Source organism: Crocodylus siamensis, chromosome 3, assembly GCF_052110815.1.
Source record: "Crocodylus siamensis isolate JL-2025a chromosome 3, ASM5211081v1, whole genome shotgun sequence".
In the NCBI taxonomy this organism is placed as follows: Eukaryota; Metazoa; Chordata; order Crocodylia; family Crocodylidae; genus Crocodylus; species Crocodylus siamensis.
Genome location: NC_143397.1, coordinates 207,106,265 through 207,128,475, shown reverse-complemented (window position 1 = coordinate 207,128,475; position 22,211 = coordinate 207,106,265). Strand labels below are relative to the sequence as shown.

At 45.7% G+C, this 22,211-nt stretch overlaps 1 protein-coding gene and 1 long non-coding RNA gene across 3 annotated transcripts; both read left to right on the top strand.

Annotated features, from left to right (window-relative positions):
• The first annotated feature begins 831 nt into the window (after positions 1-831).
• On the top strand, positions 832-4,278 carry HEY1 (hes related family bHLH transcription factor with YRPW motif 1). Of its 2 annotated transcripts, XM_090040223.1 has the most exons (5): positions 833-1,063; positions 1,149-1,224; positions 1,314-1,397; positions 1,488-1,569; positions 2,462-4,278. In XM_090040223.1, the coding sequence occupies exons 1-5, from the start codon at positions 972-974 to the stop codon at positions 3,040-3,042; spliced, it is 915 nt and encodes a 304-aa protein (XP_089896349.1). In that variant the 5' UTR covers positions 833-971; the 3' UTR covers positions 3,043-4,278. The 2 variants fall into 2 exon arrangements, with proteins under 2 accessions (XP_089896348.1, XP_089896349.1); XM_090040222.1 differs by having other exon boundaries at positions 832-1,063; positions 1,314-1,569.
• Positions 4,279-7,917: 3,639 nt separating this feature from the next.
• Positions 7,918-21,140, top strand: LOC149869376 (uncharacterized). Its single transcript, XR_016441319.1, has 3 exons — positions 7,918-8,018; positions 19,673-19,786; positions 21,039-21,140. It is a non-coding gene; the product is annotated as an uncharacterized LOC149869376 (long non-coding RNA).
• The last annotated feature ends 1,071 nt before the right edge of the window (positions 21,141-22,211 follow it).

Below are 22,211 nucleotides of genomic sequence, written 5' to 3'. Positions count from 1 at the left end.
CTGATGTAGTGGCTGGAGTGGGAGATATGAGCTGGGGCCCACGCGTGGCACCGCCATGCCCCATAACTCTCTCTGGCTCCCGTTAGGGTGCAGTGGGATCTGCTCTACCATCGCAGTGGTGCCACCTGCCACGCTACACGTGCGGAGTGGAGATTAGCTGGTGGGATCAGGGGCCGGGTCCCAACAGGAGGGGGAGCGGGTCTCAGGCAAGCTGGGTGCCAGGTGCCACCCGCGGGGCGGCCACGTGGGCCCGTTATGGCGCGACGGGAACGACCCGCAGGCTTTGCTCACGGGGGTAATAACGCTGCGGCGCCGCTGGCTGCCCCCGGGGGCGGCCGCCTGCACGCGGCAGACGGGGCTGAATCGCGCCGTGTCACGTCTGTCAGGGGCCGCGCAGCCGCCGACCCTCCCGGCCGCCGCTGCAGAGCCCGGGGGGGCCTCGCACGCGGCCGCCGCCGCCGCCGCCACCCACCCACCGGCCCGCCGCCAACCCCTTGGCCGCGCCGCTTTCCCACGCCCGGCCGCGCGTGCGACTCCGCGGGCTGCTGACTGGCCGCGCACCCGGCCAATCGCGCGCCGCCGGGGGCGGGCACAGAATACACAACATAGAACGCGCCCCCCTCCCCAGCCATTCAGGCCCTAGCGTCTCTGTCGGAAGGGGGGAGGAGAGGAACCGCGGCACCTCCCCGCCCTCGCCTATTGGCTGAGGGCAGCGGCCCGGCGGCCAATCAGGAGAGCGAGCTGTGGTGGGGGGCGTGGTGGGCCACTCTGTGCCGCGTGGGGCAGCGGCGCCTGGCGCGCCCCGCCCCCTCCCCCGGGTAAGAGGCGAAGCGTGGGAACGCGCCGGGGGAGACGCCGCCGCCGCCGCCGCCGCCGCCGCCGCCGCCAGTGCTGCAGCCGCCGCTGCCGGCGTGCCCCGGGGCGCGCTCCGTCCCTGCCCGCCCGCCCGCCCGGCCCCGGCTCCCGGCGGCATGAAGCGGGCGCACGCAGACTTCAGCTCGTCGGACAGCGAAGAGCTGGACGAGCCCATCGAGGTGGAGAAGGAGAGCGCCGACGAGCACGGGTGAGCCCGCGCCCCCTCCCCGCCCGCCCCGCGCCCCCTCCCCGCGGCCGGGCTCGGCCCTCACCCTCCCCGCGCTCCCTTACAGCACCCTGAGCCCGGCCGCGGGGGCGCTGTCGCCGGCCACCGCCTCGCAGATCCTGGCCAGGAAGCGGCGCCGAGGGGTGAGTGTCCCTTGGTCCCCGGTCCCTGCCCCCGGCCCCGGTCCCAATCCCAATCCCTATCCCAGTCTCCCTCCGCGTCTCCCCTGCAGATCATCGAGAAGCGGCGCCGCGACCGCATCAACAACAGCCTGTCGGAGCTGCGGAGGCTGGTGCCCAGCGCCTTCGAGAAGCAGGTTGGTGACCCCCGACCCCTTCCCCGGCTGCGCATCCGGCCGTCGGCTGCTTTCCCCGGGTCTCACCCCCCCCCATGTCCCCTCCTGCAGGGATCGGCCAAGCTGGAGAAGGCAGAGATCCTGCAGATGACAGTGGATCACCTGAAGATGCTGCACACGGCCGGTGGGAAAGGTAAGGTCCTCTCAGGTGGGGGCGGCAGGAGGAAAGGTCACAAGCTGCACCCCCCCAGCTGTGGATGTGGCATTTGCAAGGGGGCGAGTAATTCAAGGTCCCGCTTGTGTGCGAGAGAAGGATGGCCTGTCTGGGGACTGCCTGGTACTTGCCTGTGGGAGCTCCTTCGAAAGGCTCAGTTGCAGCCTGTAGACACTTACTCTTTGGGGCAGTGGCCTGCTCTCCCTCTCTAAGGTTAGTCAGAGAGAAGTGGGGCTGGAAGAGACCCCCAGAGGTCATCTAGTGCCACACCCCGGTTGTGGCAGCCCTGTGGGAAGCAGTGACTGTCAGCCTCTTGGAAACCCTTTTCTCACATGCGGTCTTTCTGTTTTTTGGCATCTTTGGCAATTCTGGAGAAGGAAAGGCGTGGGGAAAAGGGGTCTCGGTGTCACAGGCTGGAAGGGTCAGAGAGGGGCACCAACCCAGGCGGCAGCAGGCAGAGCCTGGGCAGGCCGGGAGCTAATCTGTAAGTCCCCCTTGGATAAGCTGCACGTGTGTCATCTATTCTGTGGAGATTTCACTGTTCTGTGGCTTTGCTGCCATTGGGGGGTGGGGTGGGGGGGACCCAGAAAGAACAAGTGTTTTCTTCTCCTGGTTATGGGCCACGTCAGTTTGCACATGGTGAGCTGAGACACTCAGTACCACAACACAGGTGTTAGGAAAAAAAGCTTGTTAGACCCTAGAAGACCTGGAAAGCTATCCTGTGTTTAGGAAGGTTATAATAGCATAACCAGCATGATCAAACGAAGTGTGCTTGCAGGGGAAGGTGTAATGTTGGAATCAGTGGAAACCACATCTTAACACACCGCTTCTTTTTTTTTTTTTTTTTCCCACCCCCCCTCCTTTCTTTCAGGCTATTTTGATGCCCATGCTCTTGCTATGGACTATCGAAGTTTAGGGTTTCGGGAGTGCCTGGCTGAAGTTGCCCGGTACCTTAGTATTATTGAGGGCTTGGACGCTTCTGATCCTCTTCGAGTTCGACTTGTTTCTCACCTGAATAATTATGCCTCTCAACGGGAAGCAGCAAGCAGTGCACACACTGGCATTGGACATATTCCTTGGGGCAGTGCCTTTGGACATCACCCTCACATCTCTCACCCATTACTACTGCCTCAGAATGGGCATGGTAACACCAGTACCACAGCATCTTCCACAGAACCACATCACCAGAGCAGAATTGCTGCTCATGCTGAAACTTCTTCACTGAGAGTGCCCCCTAATGGCAGCATTGGACCAGTGCTCCCTGTGGTCACCTCTGCTTCCAAACTGTCTCCGCCTCTGCTCTCCTCCATGGCATCTCTGTCTGCGTTCCCCTTTTCGTTCAGTTCATTCCATCTGTTGTCCCCTAATGCACTCAGCCCATCTGCACCAACGCAGTCAGCAAACCTGGGCAAACCCTACAGACCATGGGGGACTGAGATTGGAGCTTTCTAAGGATTCATGATGTAGTCTGGGGACAGGAGGAAAGGGTCTAATAACCCAGCTGAGCTGGGTTTATGCCAGTTAGTTTCAATTTTAAGTTCTTATATAACTGAGACAAAGGTACAGTTTCAACTTTAAAAATTTGTCTAAAAGCTAAAGTGCTTCAGGTTTTTTTTACATTTTGTATTAGTGGTTTTTGTTTTTTTTTTAATCTAGTTGCTGAAGCTTGTCCAAAAATTAAACTGAAATAGTGGATGTTAACACTTATGATAGGTTTGTGTGGAATGTTCAACTCACTCTGTAAACAGTTTGTCTCAAATGATTCCATTTTGGCTAAGTACCTTGGACCCTTTTATTTTTTTTAAAGTTTTTAGTGTATTTCTGTCTATTGTTAGCAACAGCTTTGTTTTGTTTTGCTTTACTTTTCCAAAACCACTGTTCTCAGCATTAACATAAACTGTGTTTTTTGTTAATATTTTGACATTAAGATGCTCTATAAGGAAATTCTTTTGTAAACTATATTCTGAGTTTTATATTTCTGAACAAAGCGTTGACAAATCAGATTGAGCAGCTTTATACAAGAGTTCTGTGTTCACTGCAGTGGTTAGGTGTGTCTGGTGGTCTTAACCTATTCTCTTGTGGAGTTCTATCCACATCACAGAACCACTGCACTATTTCTTTTGGCATAAAGGGCAGCTTTTGCTCAAGAGCAGACTCTCTACAATAGCAAGGGTGCTACAGATCAAGAAGAAGTTGAATTGATGTGGATTTAATGTGGGAGCCTGGAAAGGAACATATACGAGTGCCTGGCATTTTCCTGACCAGAGCATCCTAACTTCATGGGCCCAGATGGCAGCCTTTGTCACCATAACAAAATTCTGTTACTGTTATTTTTAATTGAGATCACAAACTGTCTTTTAATACACTTCAAATTTACATCTAAAATGAGTTGTGGTATTTAAACAGCCAATGGAATGGTACAGTGGGCACTTGTTCAATGCATAAACTTGTTACTTAACAAATGTATTATTTTAAATGGTCAATTTTCTAGTGTATTTTATTTTTGAGGAGCACTCCAATGTGATTCCTCATGTTTTATAAAGGTTCTACTACATCCTTGTATATATTTTGGTTTGGTTTCTTGAGACTTGCATTCTGAACAGGTTTATTCTTTAGTGGATTCCACTGAATTGGGTTTGATTTTGCTCTTGTACTTGTGTTGTGGTTAAATAAAGGAGAAAGAACTAAGTGTTGAATTGACATGTTTGTCTGGTATGTCAGTAAAGAAACCTATTGCTCCAGGTATTATGGGGGGAGGGGTTTTTATTATTTTTATTTATTTGGTCTCTTAGATAGTACCATGAGACTTTCTACTGCCACTTAGTATGTTGTGCTTTGTCCTAGAAAAAGGCTTAACAGAATTGGTCTTAAGATTGCTTTTTTTTTTTATACATTTATTTTCTCTTGATTGCTAAGTCCCCAAGTATAGGAGTAGAGAAGACAGCACAAGCCCTGGAGAGGAGGATGAAGTTGACGTGGCCAGCATTTGAATGCTTTTACCTTTTTAAAGTTAATATTTGAAAACCCTTCACTGCCTAATTTGTGAGGGTTTTATCTTGCCTAATTTTCTAGGAAGTGACCAAGTGGGTGAAATCTTTGCAGATAAATTTTTAAGTTCAATTAACATCTATCATGGGTACAAGGCAGGGCCTTTTACTGCAATGTTAATACTATGTGCAACTTTTACTGAATGTAATAATATCATGGTATGTATGTGCAAATACCTCCTTATACAAAAATCCAGGCCCTGTTCCTTCCTATTGCTAACATTCTAGACTTTTGCACCTGCAAAGCTTGAAGTCCCTGGAAGAGAAATTTTTAATTCTTACCCATGCATTTGAATACAGTGCATAATTCTGTCTGGAAATGATACATCTTTGTTCTGGGTTGACTGCCAGAATAGTGGCAAAGCACTCTGCCCCTTGGGAACGGAGTGCTTTGTTGTTTAAAAGGGACTCTCTAGCCAATTAAGGAGTGGCCTTGACTGGAGCCTATGGGTTGTCTAGGCTTCCTCAGAAAAAGAGTTAGCTTGAGGCTTGGGAATAGTAAGAAGGAAATTGGGTCCATAACCTTTTCCTGGGCTGCTAGGCTGGAGGGAATAATTGCTAGACACAAAGGCAAGGACAGCAAAATTGACTTGCAGGTGGAAGTATGTAGTTTGCTGCCACTGAGAAGTTATGGAATGCAGGATGTCTGCATGCGCATGAAAGAAGCAGCTGAAAATTCAGATCCTGGTTTCTCTTTCACAGATATCACTTGTGTAATTATGCTCTACCTTGTCCCTACTATGTTTGCTGCCACATTAATAAATCCCACTATTATTCAGAAAAGCCTTTAAATGTTAATAAATTGATTCAAAGCCTCTTAATGCTTATTTCATTCACATAAAAATGCCTGTGCCTGTTTCTAAATGGATGGCTCTGTTGTTTGGATGGAGCCATGTAATTACTTCTCTCCCACTGTCCTAATATTAAATGGACTGAAGAATTCCAGGCTACATTTTAAATGTGCCACGTTGGTATTTGTATCTTAAGCCAGTCTGGGCTCTTCCTGTTATTGAAAACAGAAGCAGTGAAAAGCATTTCTTATCCTCACTTTCTGAAAGTAATGTATTTCTTAGAGGTTCAGAGCCCACCAACAGTGCTTTCACAGTAGGATGGCATTATATCAAGGGATGTTACAGTCATGGTGCATAGAACTTCATGAAAGCCTAACTGGCAGGGAAAGGATGCAGCAGGTTCCAAGAGATGAGAAACTAGTCTGTATGCTAGCAAAATGGGGTTCTATATCTAGCTGTGCCACCAACCTGAGCAAGGTACTTAAATTTTCCTTTTTCCCTAGCTGGAAAATGGGGATAGCTTGTCAATGTTAGTACATGTCGCTAAGATCTCTAGATGAAAACTGTTATATAAGCAGTAACCACTACTATTTCTATAAAGTAGTATATTTTCCCCTTGCTACATGGGATGACATAAAATGAGAACCTTATCAGGACGAACAGGAAAGGCAAAATAGACTTAGGCTGAGAGAGACTTATGTTGCTGTTCACTAGCAACTGGTGGCTGGTCAGGATGATGGCACTAAATGAGCTCTGTTAATTCCTACTCACCAGAAAATAATTATAGGGGCATGAGTTAAAATGTGAGTGGGATGAAGAAAAAGATGCAGCTTTGACCTGAACACAAGACCCCTAAATATATTCTAATGCTTCTGCTTTGACCAGCTTTATTCTATATGCCTGTTTAAAGGAAACAGAGCTCAGTGTGAGACATGGGATGGTACAGAGAACTTGGATTCCTAGGAGTTGCCGCATAGAAAAGATTTTTTGGTGCAGAAAGCAGATGTGGGGTTTAAAGGAAGATTATAATGTTTGGTCAATGTTGTGTAAAAACTTTGGACATCTAGTCTGTATTGGTACTGAGGAATAGCTAATGGAGTGACAAGCTCACCTTTGGACAACTGTGTTCGTTCCCCCCACCATCAGTTGTTTCTTAAGAGAGTGTATTGCTGGGCTAGTCCCTTCTTCTGATAACATGGCTTGATTTATTTAAAAAAAAATCCTGGTTATCATTCTCTTCATTTGTACGTAAGTAAGTGCACCTCAAGATGACAATACTCTTTAGAATATTGCTTAGTGATGGGAATCTGGCCAGATTTTTCCAAGGAACAAACAAGTCAAATAAGAATAGATAAGCTGAAATCCTGCTTCCTGTATATAGCATGGATATTCACAGGAACCTCCTGCCAAAAGCTGCTGGTTTGGATAGTAATGTACTCTCCCTGCTGAACTGGAAGTCAGTATTCAATAAGGTGTAGGTTGAGGGCTTGATGCTAAAAAGTAACAGAAACATGTTACAAAGGCCCTTTTTAAGGCTTTATGTGAAAGGGCTCCAGAGTTGGATTGTGGCAACAGTACCTTGATGCACTAATGTAAGTATTTCATGTGCAAATATTTGAGGAGTGCTGTGCGCCATGATTTTGACTGAATTCTTCACTCTTCACTTGGCCAGGTAATAAATAAAAATTAATACTGGGATTTTCTTTTGGAGATGCAAGCATATACTTGCAATTGAGCAGTTCTAATAGAATAATTAAAACTTGAAACACTAGCATTGAATGATATACAGACACATTATAGTACATATTCGAGACAAATTATCATGGGAGTGAATTGCCCATATTCTTTCTGTTATAGTTCTTCAGTAGCATAGCTTGTTTTCTCTTGTCCTTTCTGGTCCTTTCTGAAGTGCTAACTGTTTAACAAATTCTATTTGTTTCTCATATGCTGTTTAAAATCATCTCGCATGTGGGACTAAACTGCATCCAACCCTATCCACCTCCACTCATTTGTCCAAAGGGCTCTATAAGGGCTGCCCAGACTCATGCTTTGAGGAGCTCATTCTGCTACCAGGTTTCCCCTCTCCAAGGGCACCTTGCTGGCAAGAGGATGGAGAAACCAGTTGGAGCCATATTTCGACAATGCCTTCCCATCCCTAGGACAGTTTGAGCCATGGTATGTGGACTTTTTCAAAAAGCCAGTCACTCTCCTATTCCTGCGCTGATCAAGTCAGGAAGAAAGTATTGTGCCTCTCAAGGGTGATGTTCAGGAGCCTGTAACATCTAGGCTTGTTTCCTATAGGTGATAGCAGTTGGATAAATGCCCTCTCTACAGGACTATTTCTCTATCATGCTCTTTTCACAGGAAGAATATGGGGGAGTGGAAATGACAGAAACAGGACAGGCTTCAATTAGGAAAGCCTTCCAGGGAGAGGACAGAGCATACACTACTGGGCTGCAGAGAAGTTGAAGTGAGGGGAACACCTGAATGAGGAATTTCACCAGCTGTGATAAAAAAATCTAAACGAATTGCCAATAGGCAATAAAAGAAGTTGCTTGCAGTTCATAAAGGACCCAGCAGAGGAGATAAGGTGAGTTCTTTATAACCAACCGTAGCTTTGTTCAGTAAGTCCAAAGCAGGTAAGCCACATGCAAAAGCCCAGTAATATTATTTAAACAGTCAGGAGATAGCACAAATGTTTGCTTTCATTTAATTTGATAGGTTGTCTCCCTGACTGACTGGCTACCTTCAGGAAGAACTGGCTAAAAAAAAATGAGAAAATGACTTGGTGGTTGCAACAGTGGTGAACTAATTTTAACTAGGATGAAAAAAAGTGAATTGTGGCAGGTGCATAAACCAGAAGACCTAGATAGTCTGTACATTTACACTGGTGAATGTTACATTGAGTTTGCATCCTTATTTAATTGCATCAAGATCGGGAGCAGACAGGCAGGCAGTAGGAATCAGGAGCAGGTGCATAAGCTGAACTCAATAGGTACTATTGAGCAACAACAGCACTTTAAAGTGTAGCCTGCTTACCTTGTGCAAATGGCTACCCTGTAATAAGCTGTGGAGAGGCAACACCTAACTGGGGTGTGGACATAAGAGGCTTGGAGCCCTTTCAAAAGGGGAACACTTTTTCATCTAGGGTTAAATTTGGAGTAGTTTGAATCGCTCTCATTTGGTTCACATATAACTATTAGAACTACCAAGTATTGCCTCCCCCTACCCACCCCTTTTGATAGGGTTCAAAGGATTCCTGTGATCATGCCCTAAATCAGTGTAACTTACCCTTATACCTTTGATTCTTCACCTGGGTTTGGTGAAGTTGCCCAATGCAGGGACTATGTGGTCTGTCCACTCTGTTTTTTACAGTAATGTAAAGTCTTCTTACACTGATGTAAACGTGTAATCTGTCCAGGATTTTAGACTAATATATGTGGAAATACATGGCATAAAAGTTGATGTGTACTGAAAATTATCTATACCAGTTGCTGTTAATCAACCAGCATTTTTCAGCCTTTTCCATCCAGGCAGTGTTTCTCTAAGTGTGGTAATATTGGTCATGTGTCAGTCCTCCATTAAGATTCTGCAGTAAATTAAAAGGGGTATGAACACTATTAAAGTGACTGCTAGAATTTTATCTAAACTGGAAAAATAAAGCCAATTTCTTTGAGGGAAGAGACTAGGAATGTACTGTAGGCAGGATTTAATTTTTTTTTAACCCAGTATTACCATTAAATAATGTCTTACATTCCGAAGCTTGTCTTACTCTGTCCCAACTATACAGTTAATCCAACAAAAGATATCACACTATGAAATTCTTGCTTCTCGAAGTAATATAAAGAAGGCAATGTAAAAATAGGTGTTGCCTTGTTTTAAAAAAATGAATAGGTATAAGGATATGAACTTTTCTGCATCTGTCTATGATAGATATAGAAAGACACTGAAGGGGATCCTGAATGTATTAAGAACAATTTTACATGTTATATGGCAAACTGAACTATTTTTTACTTTGCAAGGAAAACATCAGTTAGGTGAACAATGTCCCCTATATATAATGTAGATGCCTAGCTGTCTGTAGATTGCCCCTTTGAATTTTCTTTGGGATCCATTGCGTCTTCTGTTAAGAGGAAATTATCAACAACAAGAGGAAATCCTGTACTAGTACTGAATAGTCCTTATTCTAAAGGTACTTCCCTTCTTGTGGGAATTGTATATAATCAGAACAACACTCCATAAAACAGATGAATTATTTTAGAAGGGAGACGGGTCAGTCTCTTTTTTAAAGTCTGACGTTATTGTACATAAGAAAGCCAATTGTTATATTGGATGACATTCTTACACAAGCTGACTGTTCTTCAGAGAGGTGGGGCAAAGTTTAAGGCATTGGTTACAGGAAGCTTTTACTCCTTGGAGACTTTCATGTTTTCTGGAGTACACAATGACAAATCAATGCTAAAATTACTTTTTTTGAAAGTGTACCCTGTGTAGTTCCAAGTGATTAAACTTTGTCCTGTTAAGAGCTACATTTGCTGGAGAAATGCATACACTGGAGCCCATCAGCTAACATCCACTGAATACAGCATAGCAAACTGATCTGCACATCAGTAGCCACAACTCTTGTACAGGACGTGTGGACTACACAAGTCAAGGATTTGTCCTCAAGTGTTCTAAACTGAGTTCTTTGCCTTGGAAGATTTGCTCTGTTTTTTTTTATAATTGAAAACAAGTGAAAGCGAAGGGCTGGCATTTTCCAAGGGTTGCCGTGAGTGTAATGAGGAGTCTAAAATGGTTGAGAACCAGTGCTCTCATAGCTGTAAACAGAGGTTACTCTCACTCATTCCCACCCACAATACCAGAACAGTGTTGTGAGATGCTAGAATGAAACCAGTACTTATTAAAGGAAACTAAAAGGAGCTCTCTTATAGCTTTAAAGTCCCTTTTCAGGTTTTATTAACCAGACTTTTACCTTTCCTTAGGGCAGTTGGCTAGGTTCCCTGCTTACTGATGTTGCCCACACTGTGTAATATGGCTTAGTGTTTTGCACAATACAAAACAAGCCCAACTTCTCTGATCTTGCCAGTTAGGTAACTGCAGTCTTGCTTTTTACCTACCACAACAGCAACCCTTCAGGCATATCATTGAGCTACTGTGGAAGAGCTGGCTGACAGCAGCAGGAGTCCAGACTAAGGGAATACTCTGCTCCTAGGGATAAAACTGACATGGTGAGCTTAGAAAAAAATCTCCCTGCTCTTGCTTAACAGAATTAATGCCTTCCTGCTGTGCCTTTGAGTTGGTCTGACTTGATGCATCCATAAGTGAATTATGAGGAGGCCCTTTAGCCTCCATTTTAACTCTCCTTTTTACTGTAAGGAAAACATGTCTTGTTTCCAGCTTTTGTGCTGTGTGAAGCAGCCCTTCTTTCATTGCCACATATGAAACATGCCCAGTCTATTCCAAAGAGTTGCTGGGAAAGCCATGATTCAGCTTTTATATGACAATCCTCTTATTTTCCTGGAGTCAGTGGGCAAACGGCCTGTCTAGCTAAACTATTATACTAAATCGTTAACTCTTAAGTCCACATACCCTGGCCAGGAGAGAGATTACGCTTTATTGCATTTGACATCCCCACCTGAATGAAGCAGAAGTCCCGTGTGCTTTGATAACTGTGTTTGAAATCTTTCATTGAAAAAGGTTAGTGAAGGGTTTGTTGAAAGCTGCATAGGACTAGTGCAATTTGTCTGCACTGTAAGGACTGTGAAGGGAATAGTCTTAACCCCTTTGGGAAGGGAATAATAATGGCAGTAGAGTTTTATATACACACTAAATCCTGTGCTAAAGAAATATTCAGGTTGCAAGGCCAAGTGCTCAGATGTTAGAAAATGGCAGAGTTAAGTTTTCTTGTACAATTTTAATTCAGTCCCCCTGCATGGATATATTATGATAGTCTTTCAATACGTGATCAATGCTATACTTTTTCACATGACCCTTGCCCCATTCAGTTTGTAGGATGGGCAGTTTGTTAATGAGCAGCTATTCATTATCCTAGTTTCTCTTCATTGTTCCATCCATGACCCTTGCCTTATTAGATCCATGCTATTTGAATCCTGCTCTGAGGACAGATTTATTAATTTCATCACTGCTCCTACTGATTTTAGATGCAGCTGTGAGCGGTCAACACTCCTACAAAACACACTTCTTAGTCTCAAATCAAGTACCCAGAAAATGAGGTTCACATAGGTAGTTAGTACATAAAAAAAACTATGATTTCACTGACTTGTATCATATAGGAGCTTTGTAGGAGAGGCAGGAGTCAAATCCATTTCTTCAATGCAGCATTCTGCAGCTATCCGAGCAATGAAATGATCCTTTCTCTTTCCTTCCTCAGTCATGACAAATGTTCCATGTACAACAGGTTCCTTCATTACCTAACTCTGATCCATTTCCAGGGTGGATCTATCCTGTGCAAGTGAATAAGGTAGAAGTCCTATGACAATTTTGCTATATTATATATTGTTATATATCATCATGCAGACATAGGAATATAAATTAAGGTTGCAGAGGATTTCTAGCATTCCCAAACTTTTGTGTGCTTGACTGTGTAACCTGTTCTTGTAATAGGTTTTTTTTCTTTTTCTTTTTTTTTTTGTCAAAGTGAAAGAATAATTAAAAAAAATAAAACCATGTGGGTGTCAGCCCCGAGAAAGCCAGGAGCAATGGTCATAAACCATCCTAGAAGAAGATTTAAGACTGGATATAAGGAAAAACTTCTTCATGTTTTGTGTGACCAGACTCTGGAATAGACTCCCACCAGGGCTGGTGCAGGCACCTAGAGTGCTTCGAAAGGAGACTGGATGCACACCTTGCTAGGGTTATTTGACCCCAACAGTCTTTCTTGCTCAGAGCAGGGGGACTGGACCTGATGATCTCATGAGGTCCCTTCCTGCCCTAAACTTTGGTGAGTTTGTGTGAATCTGTGAATATGATGACACCAGAATTGGAAGCTTTACATCTACCAAACTGTCCCCTCCCCTGTCTGGTATATGCCACTTGTGGCATGCGTGCTGCAGATTGGCCACCCCTGCTCTACATGGTCTAGTACTCAAGGGGGAGGACACGCACATTGTCAGAAGGTTAGTTGGATTTTTGCAGACAGCAGGAGTCTAGTGAGGCCCAGGAAAGTCAGGGTCCATCCCAGGAGCCGAGGGGTATACCCTAATGGGCACAGACTCCTCTGCTCAATTCCTCTTGGAATTGCTTCATTCAGATCTAATCCGTCCCTGTCCCAGCCTAGTCTTTTTCCCACCTATGGCTCCATTTCTCCATCCTGTTGTCCTTGCCTACCCATATTGTACTGTGCTCTGATCAGCTGGAGCTTATTAGAGGTTCTGTGTAGCTGTTTCTTGCAGCTCTGTATATCCCCAGTTAATTCACAAACCCCCATCAGTGCGGTGGGGCCAAGGGGAAGAGGGACAACGGTTAGTAACCTAACCCTGTAAAGTACCACAGTTTGATTGTATCTAATGACTGCTCCATTTGGTGCTAGCATGCACAGGTGAAAAATTGTTTCATTTAACCCCAAGAGTGGCTATAGTACAGGATAGGAAAAGAAGAATATTGTTATTTATTCTTTGTCTTACCATAGCCCTTGGGAGCCCCTGGCTGATGAGGGCTCTATCTTTACCAGCTGAAGAAATAGACTGTTATGTAGCTGCTGGAGACTTATGACACAAGGTCTCTCCTCTTACATGAGTGGTACAGCTCTTAATACTCTTGGACCCAAGTGTGCTTTCCCTCTGCTTAAGACTGCCTAATTTTTTGGAGTAATTGCTTGTTCTCTTTCAAATCCTTCTATATTTTAGCTGCATGGTTTGAGAGGAGCTCTTAGCACAAAGTGAGCCACCTAGAACGCTGGTTCTTGACCTTCTCAGTCTTGAGGCATGGTTCAGAAAATGCCAGCTCTTAGTTTTCTAGCACCCCCTGTTATAATTTTATAGTTTCATAGTTGGTAGGTTTGGAAAGGACTTGAGCAGATCATCGAGTTTGACCCCCTGCCATGGGAGGAAAAAGTATGGGGGTCAAACGACCCCAGCAAGGTGCTCGTCAAGCCTCCTCTTAAAGACCCCCAGGGTATGAGGCAGCACCACTTTGCTTGGAAGTTGGTTCCAGATCCTAGCTGTCCTGACAATGAAGTAGTGCCTCCTGATATCTAGTCTAAATCTACCCTCTGCCAGCTTGTGACTGTTATTTCTAGTCACTCCTGGTAGCGCTCGGGGGAACAGGGATTCCCCCAATGCCTGCTGGTCCCCTCTGACTAGTTTGTAACAGGCCACTAGATCCCCCCTCAGCCTTCTCTTGTGGAGGATGAACAGGTCCCATAGCCTTTCCTCATAGGGCCTGCCCTGCTGCCCCCCGATTATGCATGTGGCCCTCCTCTGGACCCTCTCCATGTTGTCCACATCCCTCTTGAAGTGTGGCGCCCAGAACTGGACGCAGTACTCCAACTGTGGCCTGACCAGTGCCGCATAGAGGGGGAGGATCACCTCTTTGGACCTGCTCGAGATGCATCTGTGGATGCATGACAAGGTATGGTTGGCCTTCCTGACTGCCTCCCCACACTGCCAGCCCATGTTCATCTTGGCATCAATAATGACTCCAAGATCCTTTTCTGCCTCTGCGCTGATGAGAAGGGAGTTCCCCAGCCTGTAGGTATGGTGCTGGTTCTTCCTCCCTGGGTGCAGCACCTTGCATTTGTCACTGTTGAAACCCATCCTATTTTCATCTGCCCACCCCTGTAACCTGTCTAGGTCTGATTGCAGCCTATTCCTCCCTTCTATCATGCCCACATCCCCCCACATCTTAGTGTCATCAGCAAATTTGAACAGTGTGCTTTCTTACCCCCTCGTCCAAGTCACTGATGAAGATGTTGAACAGCGCGGGCCCGAGGACGGAGCCCTGGGGAACCCCACTGCCCACATCCTTCCAGGTCAAAAATGACCCATCCAGCACCACTCTTTGGTTTGCATCCGATGCTCTCAGTGCTAACACTATGTGGCTGCTCAGCAGAACACTTCAACATGCAAATTCTAAATTCAAGCTCTGGTGGCTACTGTGTGTGTGTTACTTCGCATGCTACCCAATTTTTTTACCGGTCCCCTTAACACTGCTGCAGCTAGGCACCAGCCCCCAAGATTAAAATTCCACTCTGTTTTGCAAGCTCTCCTAGCAGCCTCTTTTTAGATCAGATCCTTTCAGCAGCAACACTTCAATGCCCGAACCCCAAATTCAGGCTCAGGCATGTGTCACCTCCCCTCCCCAATATAGTTATGGATGCCATGGAACACCCTTCATGGCTGAAAGCATTCCCCCTACACCAAACCATTGATTGAAAACAGCAACTTACAAACATAAAACTTTATAAATAAATACGTACAGCAAAAATACCCATTCCCCACCCCCTATCACAAATGTCACCTTTGTGTAGTCTTCTGTCTGCCTTTCATAAAAATGACAACAGGGAGGGAACTCTGTTCAAGAAGAGCCTGGTGTGCTGCAGGGGAAGAAAGAAGATAATCGGGTTTGTCCCATGCTCCTAAATTCAAGTTTTCTTGCCTCCCCTTACAGCAAATTTTCTGAGCGATACATCCTCAAGTCTTCTGTGAAAATACCTATGCACTTGTTGCCACTAAACATCCATCTACAGGGGACTGTGTGGATGCATCGGCCACCAAGCAATGCACAGCTGGAGGGCAATTGTGAGAGACACGGCAGTTAGTTTGACATATTCACACCTACCCTAACCAAGTCTTTCATTGTCGGCCCATTACTGTATCCCCAAGCCCCTCCACAACAGAAAAGTTACCATCTGCTGCTCTTCTGCCCCTGGCTCCTGGTCCCATCCTTGCTACTGATGGTGGTGGGGCTGGAATGGGTGTGCTTGACAGAAGTGGGGAGGGCGGGTGGAGTAAAGCCACACAACAGTGGGTGGCTGAAACATGACCACTGTGGGTGGTGGGAGCATCATCACCATGACCACGTGAGTGGTGAAAAGTGTAGGGTGAAGCGGGACAAGAATAGGGGTGGGTGCTGTGGTAGACAATGAAAGGGTGCTGATATTCTTGCCTCCATGGTGGATCTGACCTCTTTGCCATGGTAGTTTGAAAGCGGGCTTCTGTGAATGCACTCACAAACTTAAATTCAATCAGGTTTATGCACAGCTAAGGTTTGTGCTCAGAGCCTCTTCCCTCTACCCCAGGTGCTTGACCCAGCCTGGCCCCAAAATGACCCAGGTGAACCCCTTGATTTTACACCCAAAATTGATACATTTGCAGAGCATGTCTGGTCTTCAAACTTTGCCATGGCACTACAGGGAACCTCAAGACCTAATAATTAAGCACCACTCCCCACTGTGGGGGGCCCCTTATTGATCCGAGTTGTCTGAGGTTCATGGCAGAAGTGAGTGGCCAGCAGCGCATAGGTTTTGGTTCACCTGGACACCAGGTTTTGGTTCACCTGGACGGCAGGTGTGCCTGCCATGTCTTTATAGGTCCCATTCTCACAGCCACAGCAAGGCATCTCACTCCCTTGCTGTGAGTTTGGAGATATCTCCTCTCAGCACCCTCTTTTTACATGCAGCTCCCTCAGTGCTAAAACTTTGGGCAAACCTAGCATCTTACAGTGATGATAGAGGTCTGTGTAGTAAATGTGCCAGCTCCTTTATGCCCTTCGGATTGGTGTTTCCCTTGGCCAGCATTAAGAATAAACCTGCTATTTAGGTAAGGAACTTTTTTGCTTCAACTTGAAGAGCTTCTCAAACCATGAGGGAAAATTCTCCCATGGAGCATATGCAAAAATTGTCCAGACTGTTTCCCTTCAGTGGTAGCACAGGACACAAGTTCCAGGCATTGGTTCAGTCTCCATTCTTGTTTCTGCCCAGGCTCCCTTCTGATTTTTGCAAGGGGAAGATTGTGATGACGTAACACATTTGCTTTGTATTGTTGCATATCCCACAGGAATACAGCGAAGCTGCAAAAAATGGATGGGATTGGGTAATCCTGCAAAAAAGTAAGAGCTCTATAGAAATAATTTTAAAACCATATTGATTTATCAGAGAATCTTTATTTATTTACTTTGTTAAAAAATAATATTCCATAGCATATACAGCTACTTCTTCAGTTCTGTGTATAGAACAAATATAGGACTGTCTGAAGGCTAGTGTAAAGGTGGGGTAGTTGTGAATGTTATTTTTCCTTTTCCAGTTAGACAGGCAAGGACAGTTATTGGGTTTCTCTGCTGTGTATGGGGCACAAAAGGGAGCTTTTTTATATACAAGTGCCACAGCTGGGCACAATTCAACTTTAAATAATTAGGGGACTGGTCCTGCTCTCATCATGGAGGTAAGATTCTTATTGCCTCTAATGCAGGGGTGGGCAAAATGTGGCCCGCGGGCCAGATGTGGCCTGCCAGCCCATTCTATCCAGCCCGCAGGGCCCCTAAAAAATTTAGAAAATTAATATTTGTCTGCCCCTGGCTGCCTGTCATGCAGCCCTCGATGGCTTGCCAAAACTCAATATTTGCCCACCCCAGCTAATGGGTGTCTGAGACCTGCAGTGTCAGACCAAGGCAGTCAAAATTAAAAAAATAACATTTTGATGTTGCTAAGCAGGGGAATATAAATAACTTTTTGCGCAGGATTCCGCATAGAATGTGTCTGTCTCTGAAATTTATAGCCTTCAAATGCAGTTAACTAAAATTTCTCTGGACAAAAATGTATTATGTTTTTGTAGGTTCCTATTCCAAATGAGAGACTTTTATCTCTTCCTTGTAAGGATAATAGCTATGAAAAAGCATAGAATAAATGCTCCAGGGGTATAGGTTGTAGCCATGCTGGTCTAAGGACATAGGCACACAAGGATCTTTGGGTGAATCTAATACCTTTTATTAGACCCACTTAAGTAGTTGAACAAAAATTGTTTAGCAAGCTTTGGGGTTTCATCAGGCTGAGGAAGCCTCTGCAGTTGGTGTGTGCTCTTCCTGGATGACTGCAAGACAGGCAGTCCATGAAGATGTACACACCCAGCCTGTCTCTCACCCACTGACTTTTTAATTTACATCTTTAATTTACATCTTCACGGACTGCCTGTCTTGCATGCAGCCCAGACTCTGGCTTCTTTACTATTCATTCCATCCAGGAAGAGCACACACCAACTGCAGACACTTCCTCAGCCTGAAAAAGGGTTGTTAAACTGGGAAGCTTGCTAAATTTTTCCCCCAACTATTTAAGTTGGTCTAATAAAAGATATCAGATTCATCCATTCTTGTCTGCATAGAATAAATGCTCCACATTCTTCAGTATAGTATTCATTTATCATTAACAATGTTAAAACAAGGTATGAAAGCATGGTTTGAAAAGTAAATAAATATAAAGGAGCTGCAGAGAATCCTGCAAGTTTTAAAATGAACAGGTAAAGGAGCATGACAATTGCAGGCAAATCCACAGATCCTCCTCCCTGTCTCAGTGATCTCTCTAAGATCATAATGTGGCACTGGGAAGCAAGAGGTATTCAATGTTTTTTTCTTACTGCTTTACTGAAGGCAGGCTGCAGGGCAATTTGGAATATGATTCACAACACTTAAACTAGAAGGATTAAACAGAATCACATCCTTTTGCCTTTTGGACAATGATATCATAATGAAAGCGTAGTGAAATTGAGGTGGTAGTGCTACTGTAGGGGACAGTAGCTCCTGGGGTGCAATGAGTGTGTGTGTGTGTGGGGCCGGGGGGGGGGCGCGTCATGTCAGTGAGCAAAGCTTGCTGCTAATAGCCGTGGCCAGCAGGACTGAAGGACCCCACATTCTGCAGCAGGCTACCCCACACCTTTCAGTAGACCACCAGTAGTTGGGCAGACCACATAGAGAAGGTTTATAGGCCAGGCGTGGCTTGTGGGCCATATGTTTGACACCCCTGATGTACGCCAATTGATGCATCTCCATTCAAGTCTATAGGGTTTGGCTTAATGGTTTAAAAGTTGAGCTTTGGCCTAGAAAGTCCATCTTGCCTGTTAGGACAGCATGGGGTATATAGAAGGCAAAACCTTAGGAAAGGCAGACCATAGATCATGTATGTAAAAATCTTTGCATCCTTGTTTCTTCTTTTTTATGCCTCAGTTTTCTTAATTTCAATCCTTTTCTTTTATATGTTTTAAAAATGTGTACTTCATCTAGAACATCAAACTGTCCATCATTATGTACATTTGGCATAAAGTAAGAAAAAAGAATGAAAGCTATAGTCTTATTAAATTCATTTTTGAAACAACATGATGTTAGTCACTATAGCTACCATTTGTGATCAGTGTTTCACATGGGCTTAAAATAATAGTATGTTCTACCATTGAAATGTTGCTAAAATCATATTGGATGGAAGGATGTTTCCCCCCCGTTCTTTTGTAGAGTGTTACAGAAATGTTGTGTTCATTATGGTGAGATAGTCTTACTGTATTGTAACAGCTCATTAGTAATGGAATCATACTTCATAACATATATCATCCCACTGTGCTTTGCCATTACCATAAAGTATAAATTTTCTTCTTCTGGGCAGGGAGAAATGACAGCAGTGATTAATGCTTGACACCTACTTCAATCTGAAATAAAAACCATTTCCATTTGGAAACTTGGAAGTTCCAGACTCGAAGTTTCTTTCTTTACGCTAGTGCTCTGGCCTCTTCCCAAGTTACAAAACAATTTTCTGAAGGCCTAAAGGAGATGCTGAACTGGCATAATGATTGCTCACTTGGTAATGAGCTGAAAGAACAGGGCCTTCAGTCAAGTTTTAGATACCCCACTCTCTTTAACACTTCCCTGAATGTGAATTGGTTCTCTAATAAACCCATATTAACCTGATTTCCACCCTAGTTTTGAACAGATTATTAAGACAGCAACTTTGCTTTATTTATGGCTTGGGTATGCCTGAGTGGTTCACTATTCAAAATCTTGTGAGGTGTAGAAGTGCTATTATCCCCTTTTTACAGGCAAGCAATCTGAGTCATAGAAACTACTCCTATTCTCCTGAAGAGTAGGCGTGGATGGTGACACTAGGTCTGCATTGGCAAGGTCAACCGGCGGTTACAGAGTTGGTGCCGCCAGGCAGGCCTTGGGTTTCTGGATAATGACCCATGCAGGGAGCTTGCTTGGGTGGGATGGGCTAAACCTCTCTCCTAAAGGCAGGCGTGTCTTCTCTTTCAGGTTGGCTGATTTTGTGCAGCAAGCTTTAAACTAGCTTTGCTGGGGGATGGGGCTGCAGGAAGACTTAAGGACACCTCCCAACCAAGACAGGTGACATACGCAAGAGGTAGGCAGGTACGTAACTGGGGTCCAGATAGTCTTGAAAATCAGGGGGTGGCATGCAGCAATCACAGGCATTTAAGGCCTTGATACCAATGCTCGTAGCATTATACCAATGGGGAATAAGCAGGAGGAACTCACCCTCCAAATAGCCTGTTCAAACCCAGACATAGTAGTGCTCACAGAAACCTGGTAGGATTCATCCCACGACTGGGTGGTTAACATTAAGGGCTATAGGCTTTACAGGTGAGATAGAACAGGAAGGAAAGGCGGGGGTGTGTCGCTCTACGTCAAAGAGCAATACACATCCTCTACCAGCAGGATGGGGTCAGAGGAGGGGCAGGCTGAAGTGCTCTGGGTCAGGATACAGGGGGGTTATGGGGAAAAGGACATAATGGTGGGGGTCTACTCCCAACCAAGGGGAAGAGCTGGACCGTGAATTCACAGATCAGCTTGTGGAGGCATTTAAAGCAAGGGATGTAGTTGTCATGGGTGATCTAAATTACCTGGACATCTGCTGGGAGAAGAAGTCAGCCAGGTCAGGCTGCACACGGAGATTCCTGGCCGAGATACAGGACCTCCACTTAACCCAGGAGGTGCACAGTCATACCAGGGGGAGTGCCCTGCTGGACCTGGTCCTGGCCACAGGCGATGACCTGGTAAGAGGGCTCCAGGTTCTTGACCACCTGATCAGTAGTGATAATCATTTGCTGGAATTCATCATCCAGCGCAGGGTGTCAAGTGACTGCAGCAAAGCAGTAGCCCTAGACTTTAAGAGGGCCAACTTCAATGAGTTGAGGAGATTAGTGGGAGAGGTGCTGGGGTCCTCAAGAGCAGGGGAACTCAGTTCCCAAGATGAGTGGTTGTTCCTTAAGGAGACGCTACTCAGAGCCCAAGGGGTGACAATCCCAACAGGAAGCAAGGGGAGCAAGAGTGCCCAAAAGCCCCCCTGGCTCATCAAGGGCATTCGTGAATGCCTGATTGCCAGAATGGAAGCATATACCTGGTGGAAGGGAGGGGCTATCACCAAAGAGGAGTATGCCTCCATGGCTCGGGTCTGCAGGGGGGCTGTTAGAAAAGCACATATGGAGCTAGGGCTAGCGTCAAAGATCAAAGATAATATGTCCTTTTTTAAATATATAGGGAGAATGAAGAAGGCATTGGGTAATGTGGGGCCCCTGAAGGATATGCTTGGCAATCTGGTGGTTGCACCAGAGGAGAAAGCAGACCTCTTTAACAAATTCTTCGCCTTTATTTTCTTGTGCAGGGACTGGGACTCCATGACCAAGATTCCAGATGGACTCGGGAGAAACGCTGCCAGACCTAAGGTTGGGGAGGACTGGGTTAGAGAGCTTCTGGAGGGCTGGACTTGTTCATATCAGCAGGTCCAGATGCTCTCCACCCCAGGGTGTTGAGGAAATTGGCAGGGATTATTGCGGGGCCCCTGGCATGGCTTTACAAGCACTCATGGTGCTGTGGCCAGGTGCCAGATGACTGGAAGAAAGCCAATGTGGTCCCCATCTTTAAAAAAGGGAAGAAGGAGGACCCAGGCAACGATAGGCCTATTAGTCTTCAATCCTGGGGATACTCTTTGAGAAGATTATCATGGAGCACATCTGTGATGGCCCAGCAGCAGGGATGATGCTCAAGGTCAACCATCACAGTTTCATTAGGGGCAGGACCACCATGATTGCCTTCTATGATCAGGTCACAAAAGCATCAGAGGCAGGTGTCGCAGTGGATGTAGTCTTTCTGGACTTCAGCAAGGCCTTTGACACTGTCTCCCACACCATTCTCATTAAAAAACTAGGTGATTATGGCATTAATGCCTGCACAGTCAGATGGATTGCAGATTGGCTGAAGGGCCATACTCAGAGTGTAGTGGTGGATGGGTCTTTTTTGACCTGGAGGGAAGTGGGCAGTGGAGTCCCCCAGGGCTTGGTCCTTGGGCCTGCACTGTTCAATTTCTTTATTAGTGACTTGGATGACAGGGTGAAAAGCAGCCTGTTTAAATTTGCTGATGATATCAAGATTTGGGGTGAGGTGGGCACGCTAGTAGGAAAGGACAGATTACAGCAGGACCTGGACAGGTTACAGGGGTGGGGTAATGAAAATAGGATGGTTTTCAATACTGACAAGTTCAGGGTGATGTACTTGGGCAGTAGGAACCAGCAGCACACTTATAAGCTGGGAAACTCCCTTCTCAAGAGCATGGTGGCAGAAAGAGATCTTGGAGTCATTATTGACTCCAAGATGAACATGGGCCGACAATGCAAGGTCACAGCCAGTAGGGCTGACTGTACCTTGTCATGCATCCACAGCTGCATCTCAAGCAGGGCCAAGGAGGTGATCCTCCCCCTCTATGCGGCACTGGTCAGGCCGCAGCTGGAGTACTGTGTCCACTTCTGGGCGCCGCACTTCAGGAGGGATGTGGACAACA

Excerpts from the sequence above, each read along its gene's own strand:
- HEY1 (XM_090040222.1), top strand. The coding sequence starts at position 972 with ATGAAGCGGGCGCACGCAGACTTCAGCTCGTCGGACAGCGAAGAGCTG. Across the intron at positions 1,064-1,148 it reads GAGAGCGCCGACGAGCACGG|CACCCTGAGCCCGGCCGCGG; the intron begins GTGAGCCCGCGC and ends GCTCCCTTACAG. Across the intron at positions 1,570-2,461 it reads GCACACGGCCGGTGGGAAAG|GCTATTTTGATGCCCATGCT; the intron begins GTAAGGTCCTCT and ends CCTTTCTTTCAG.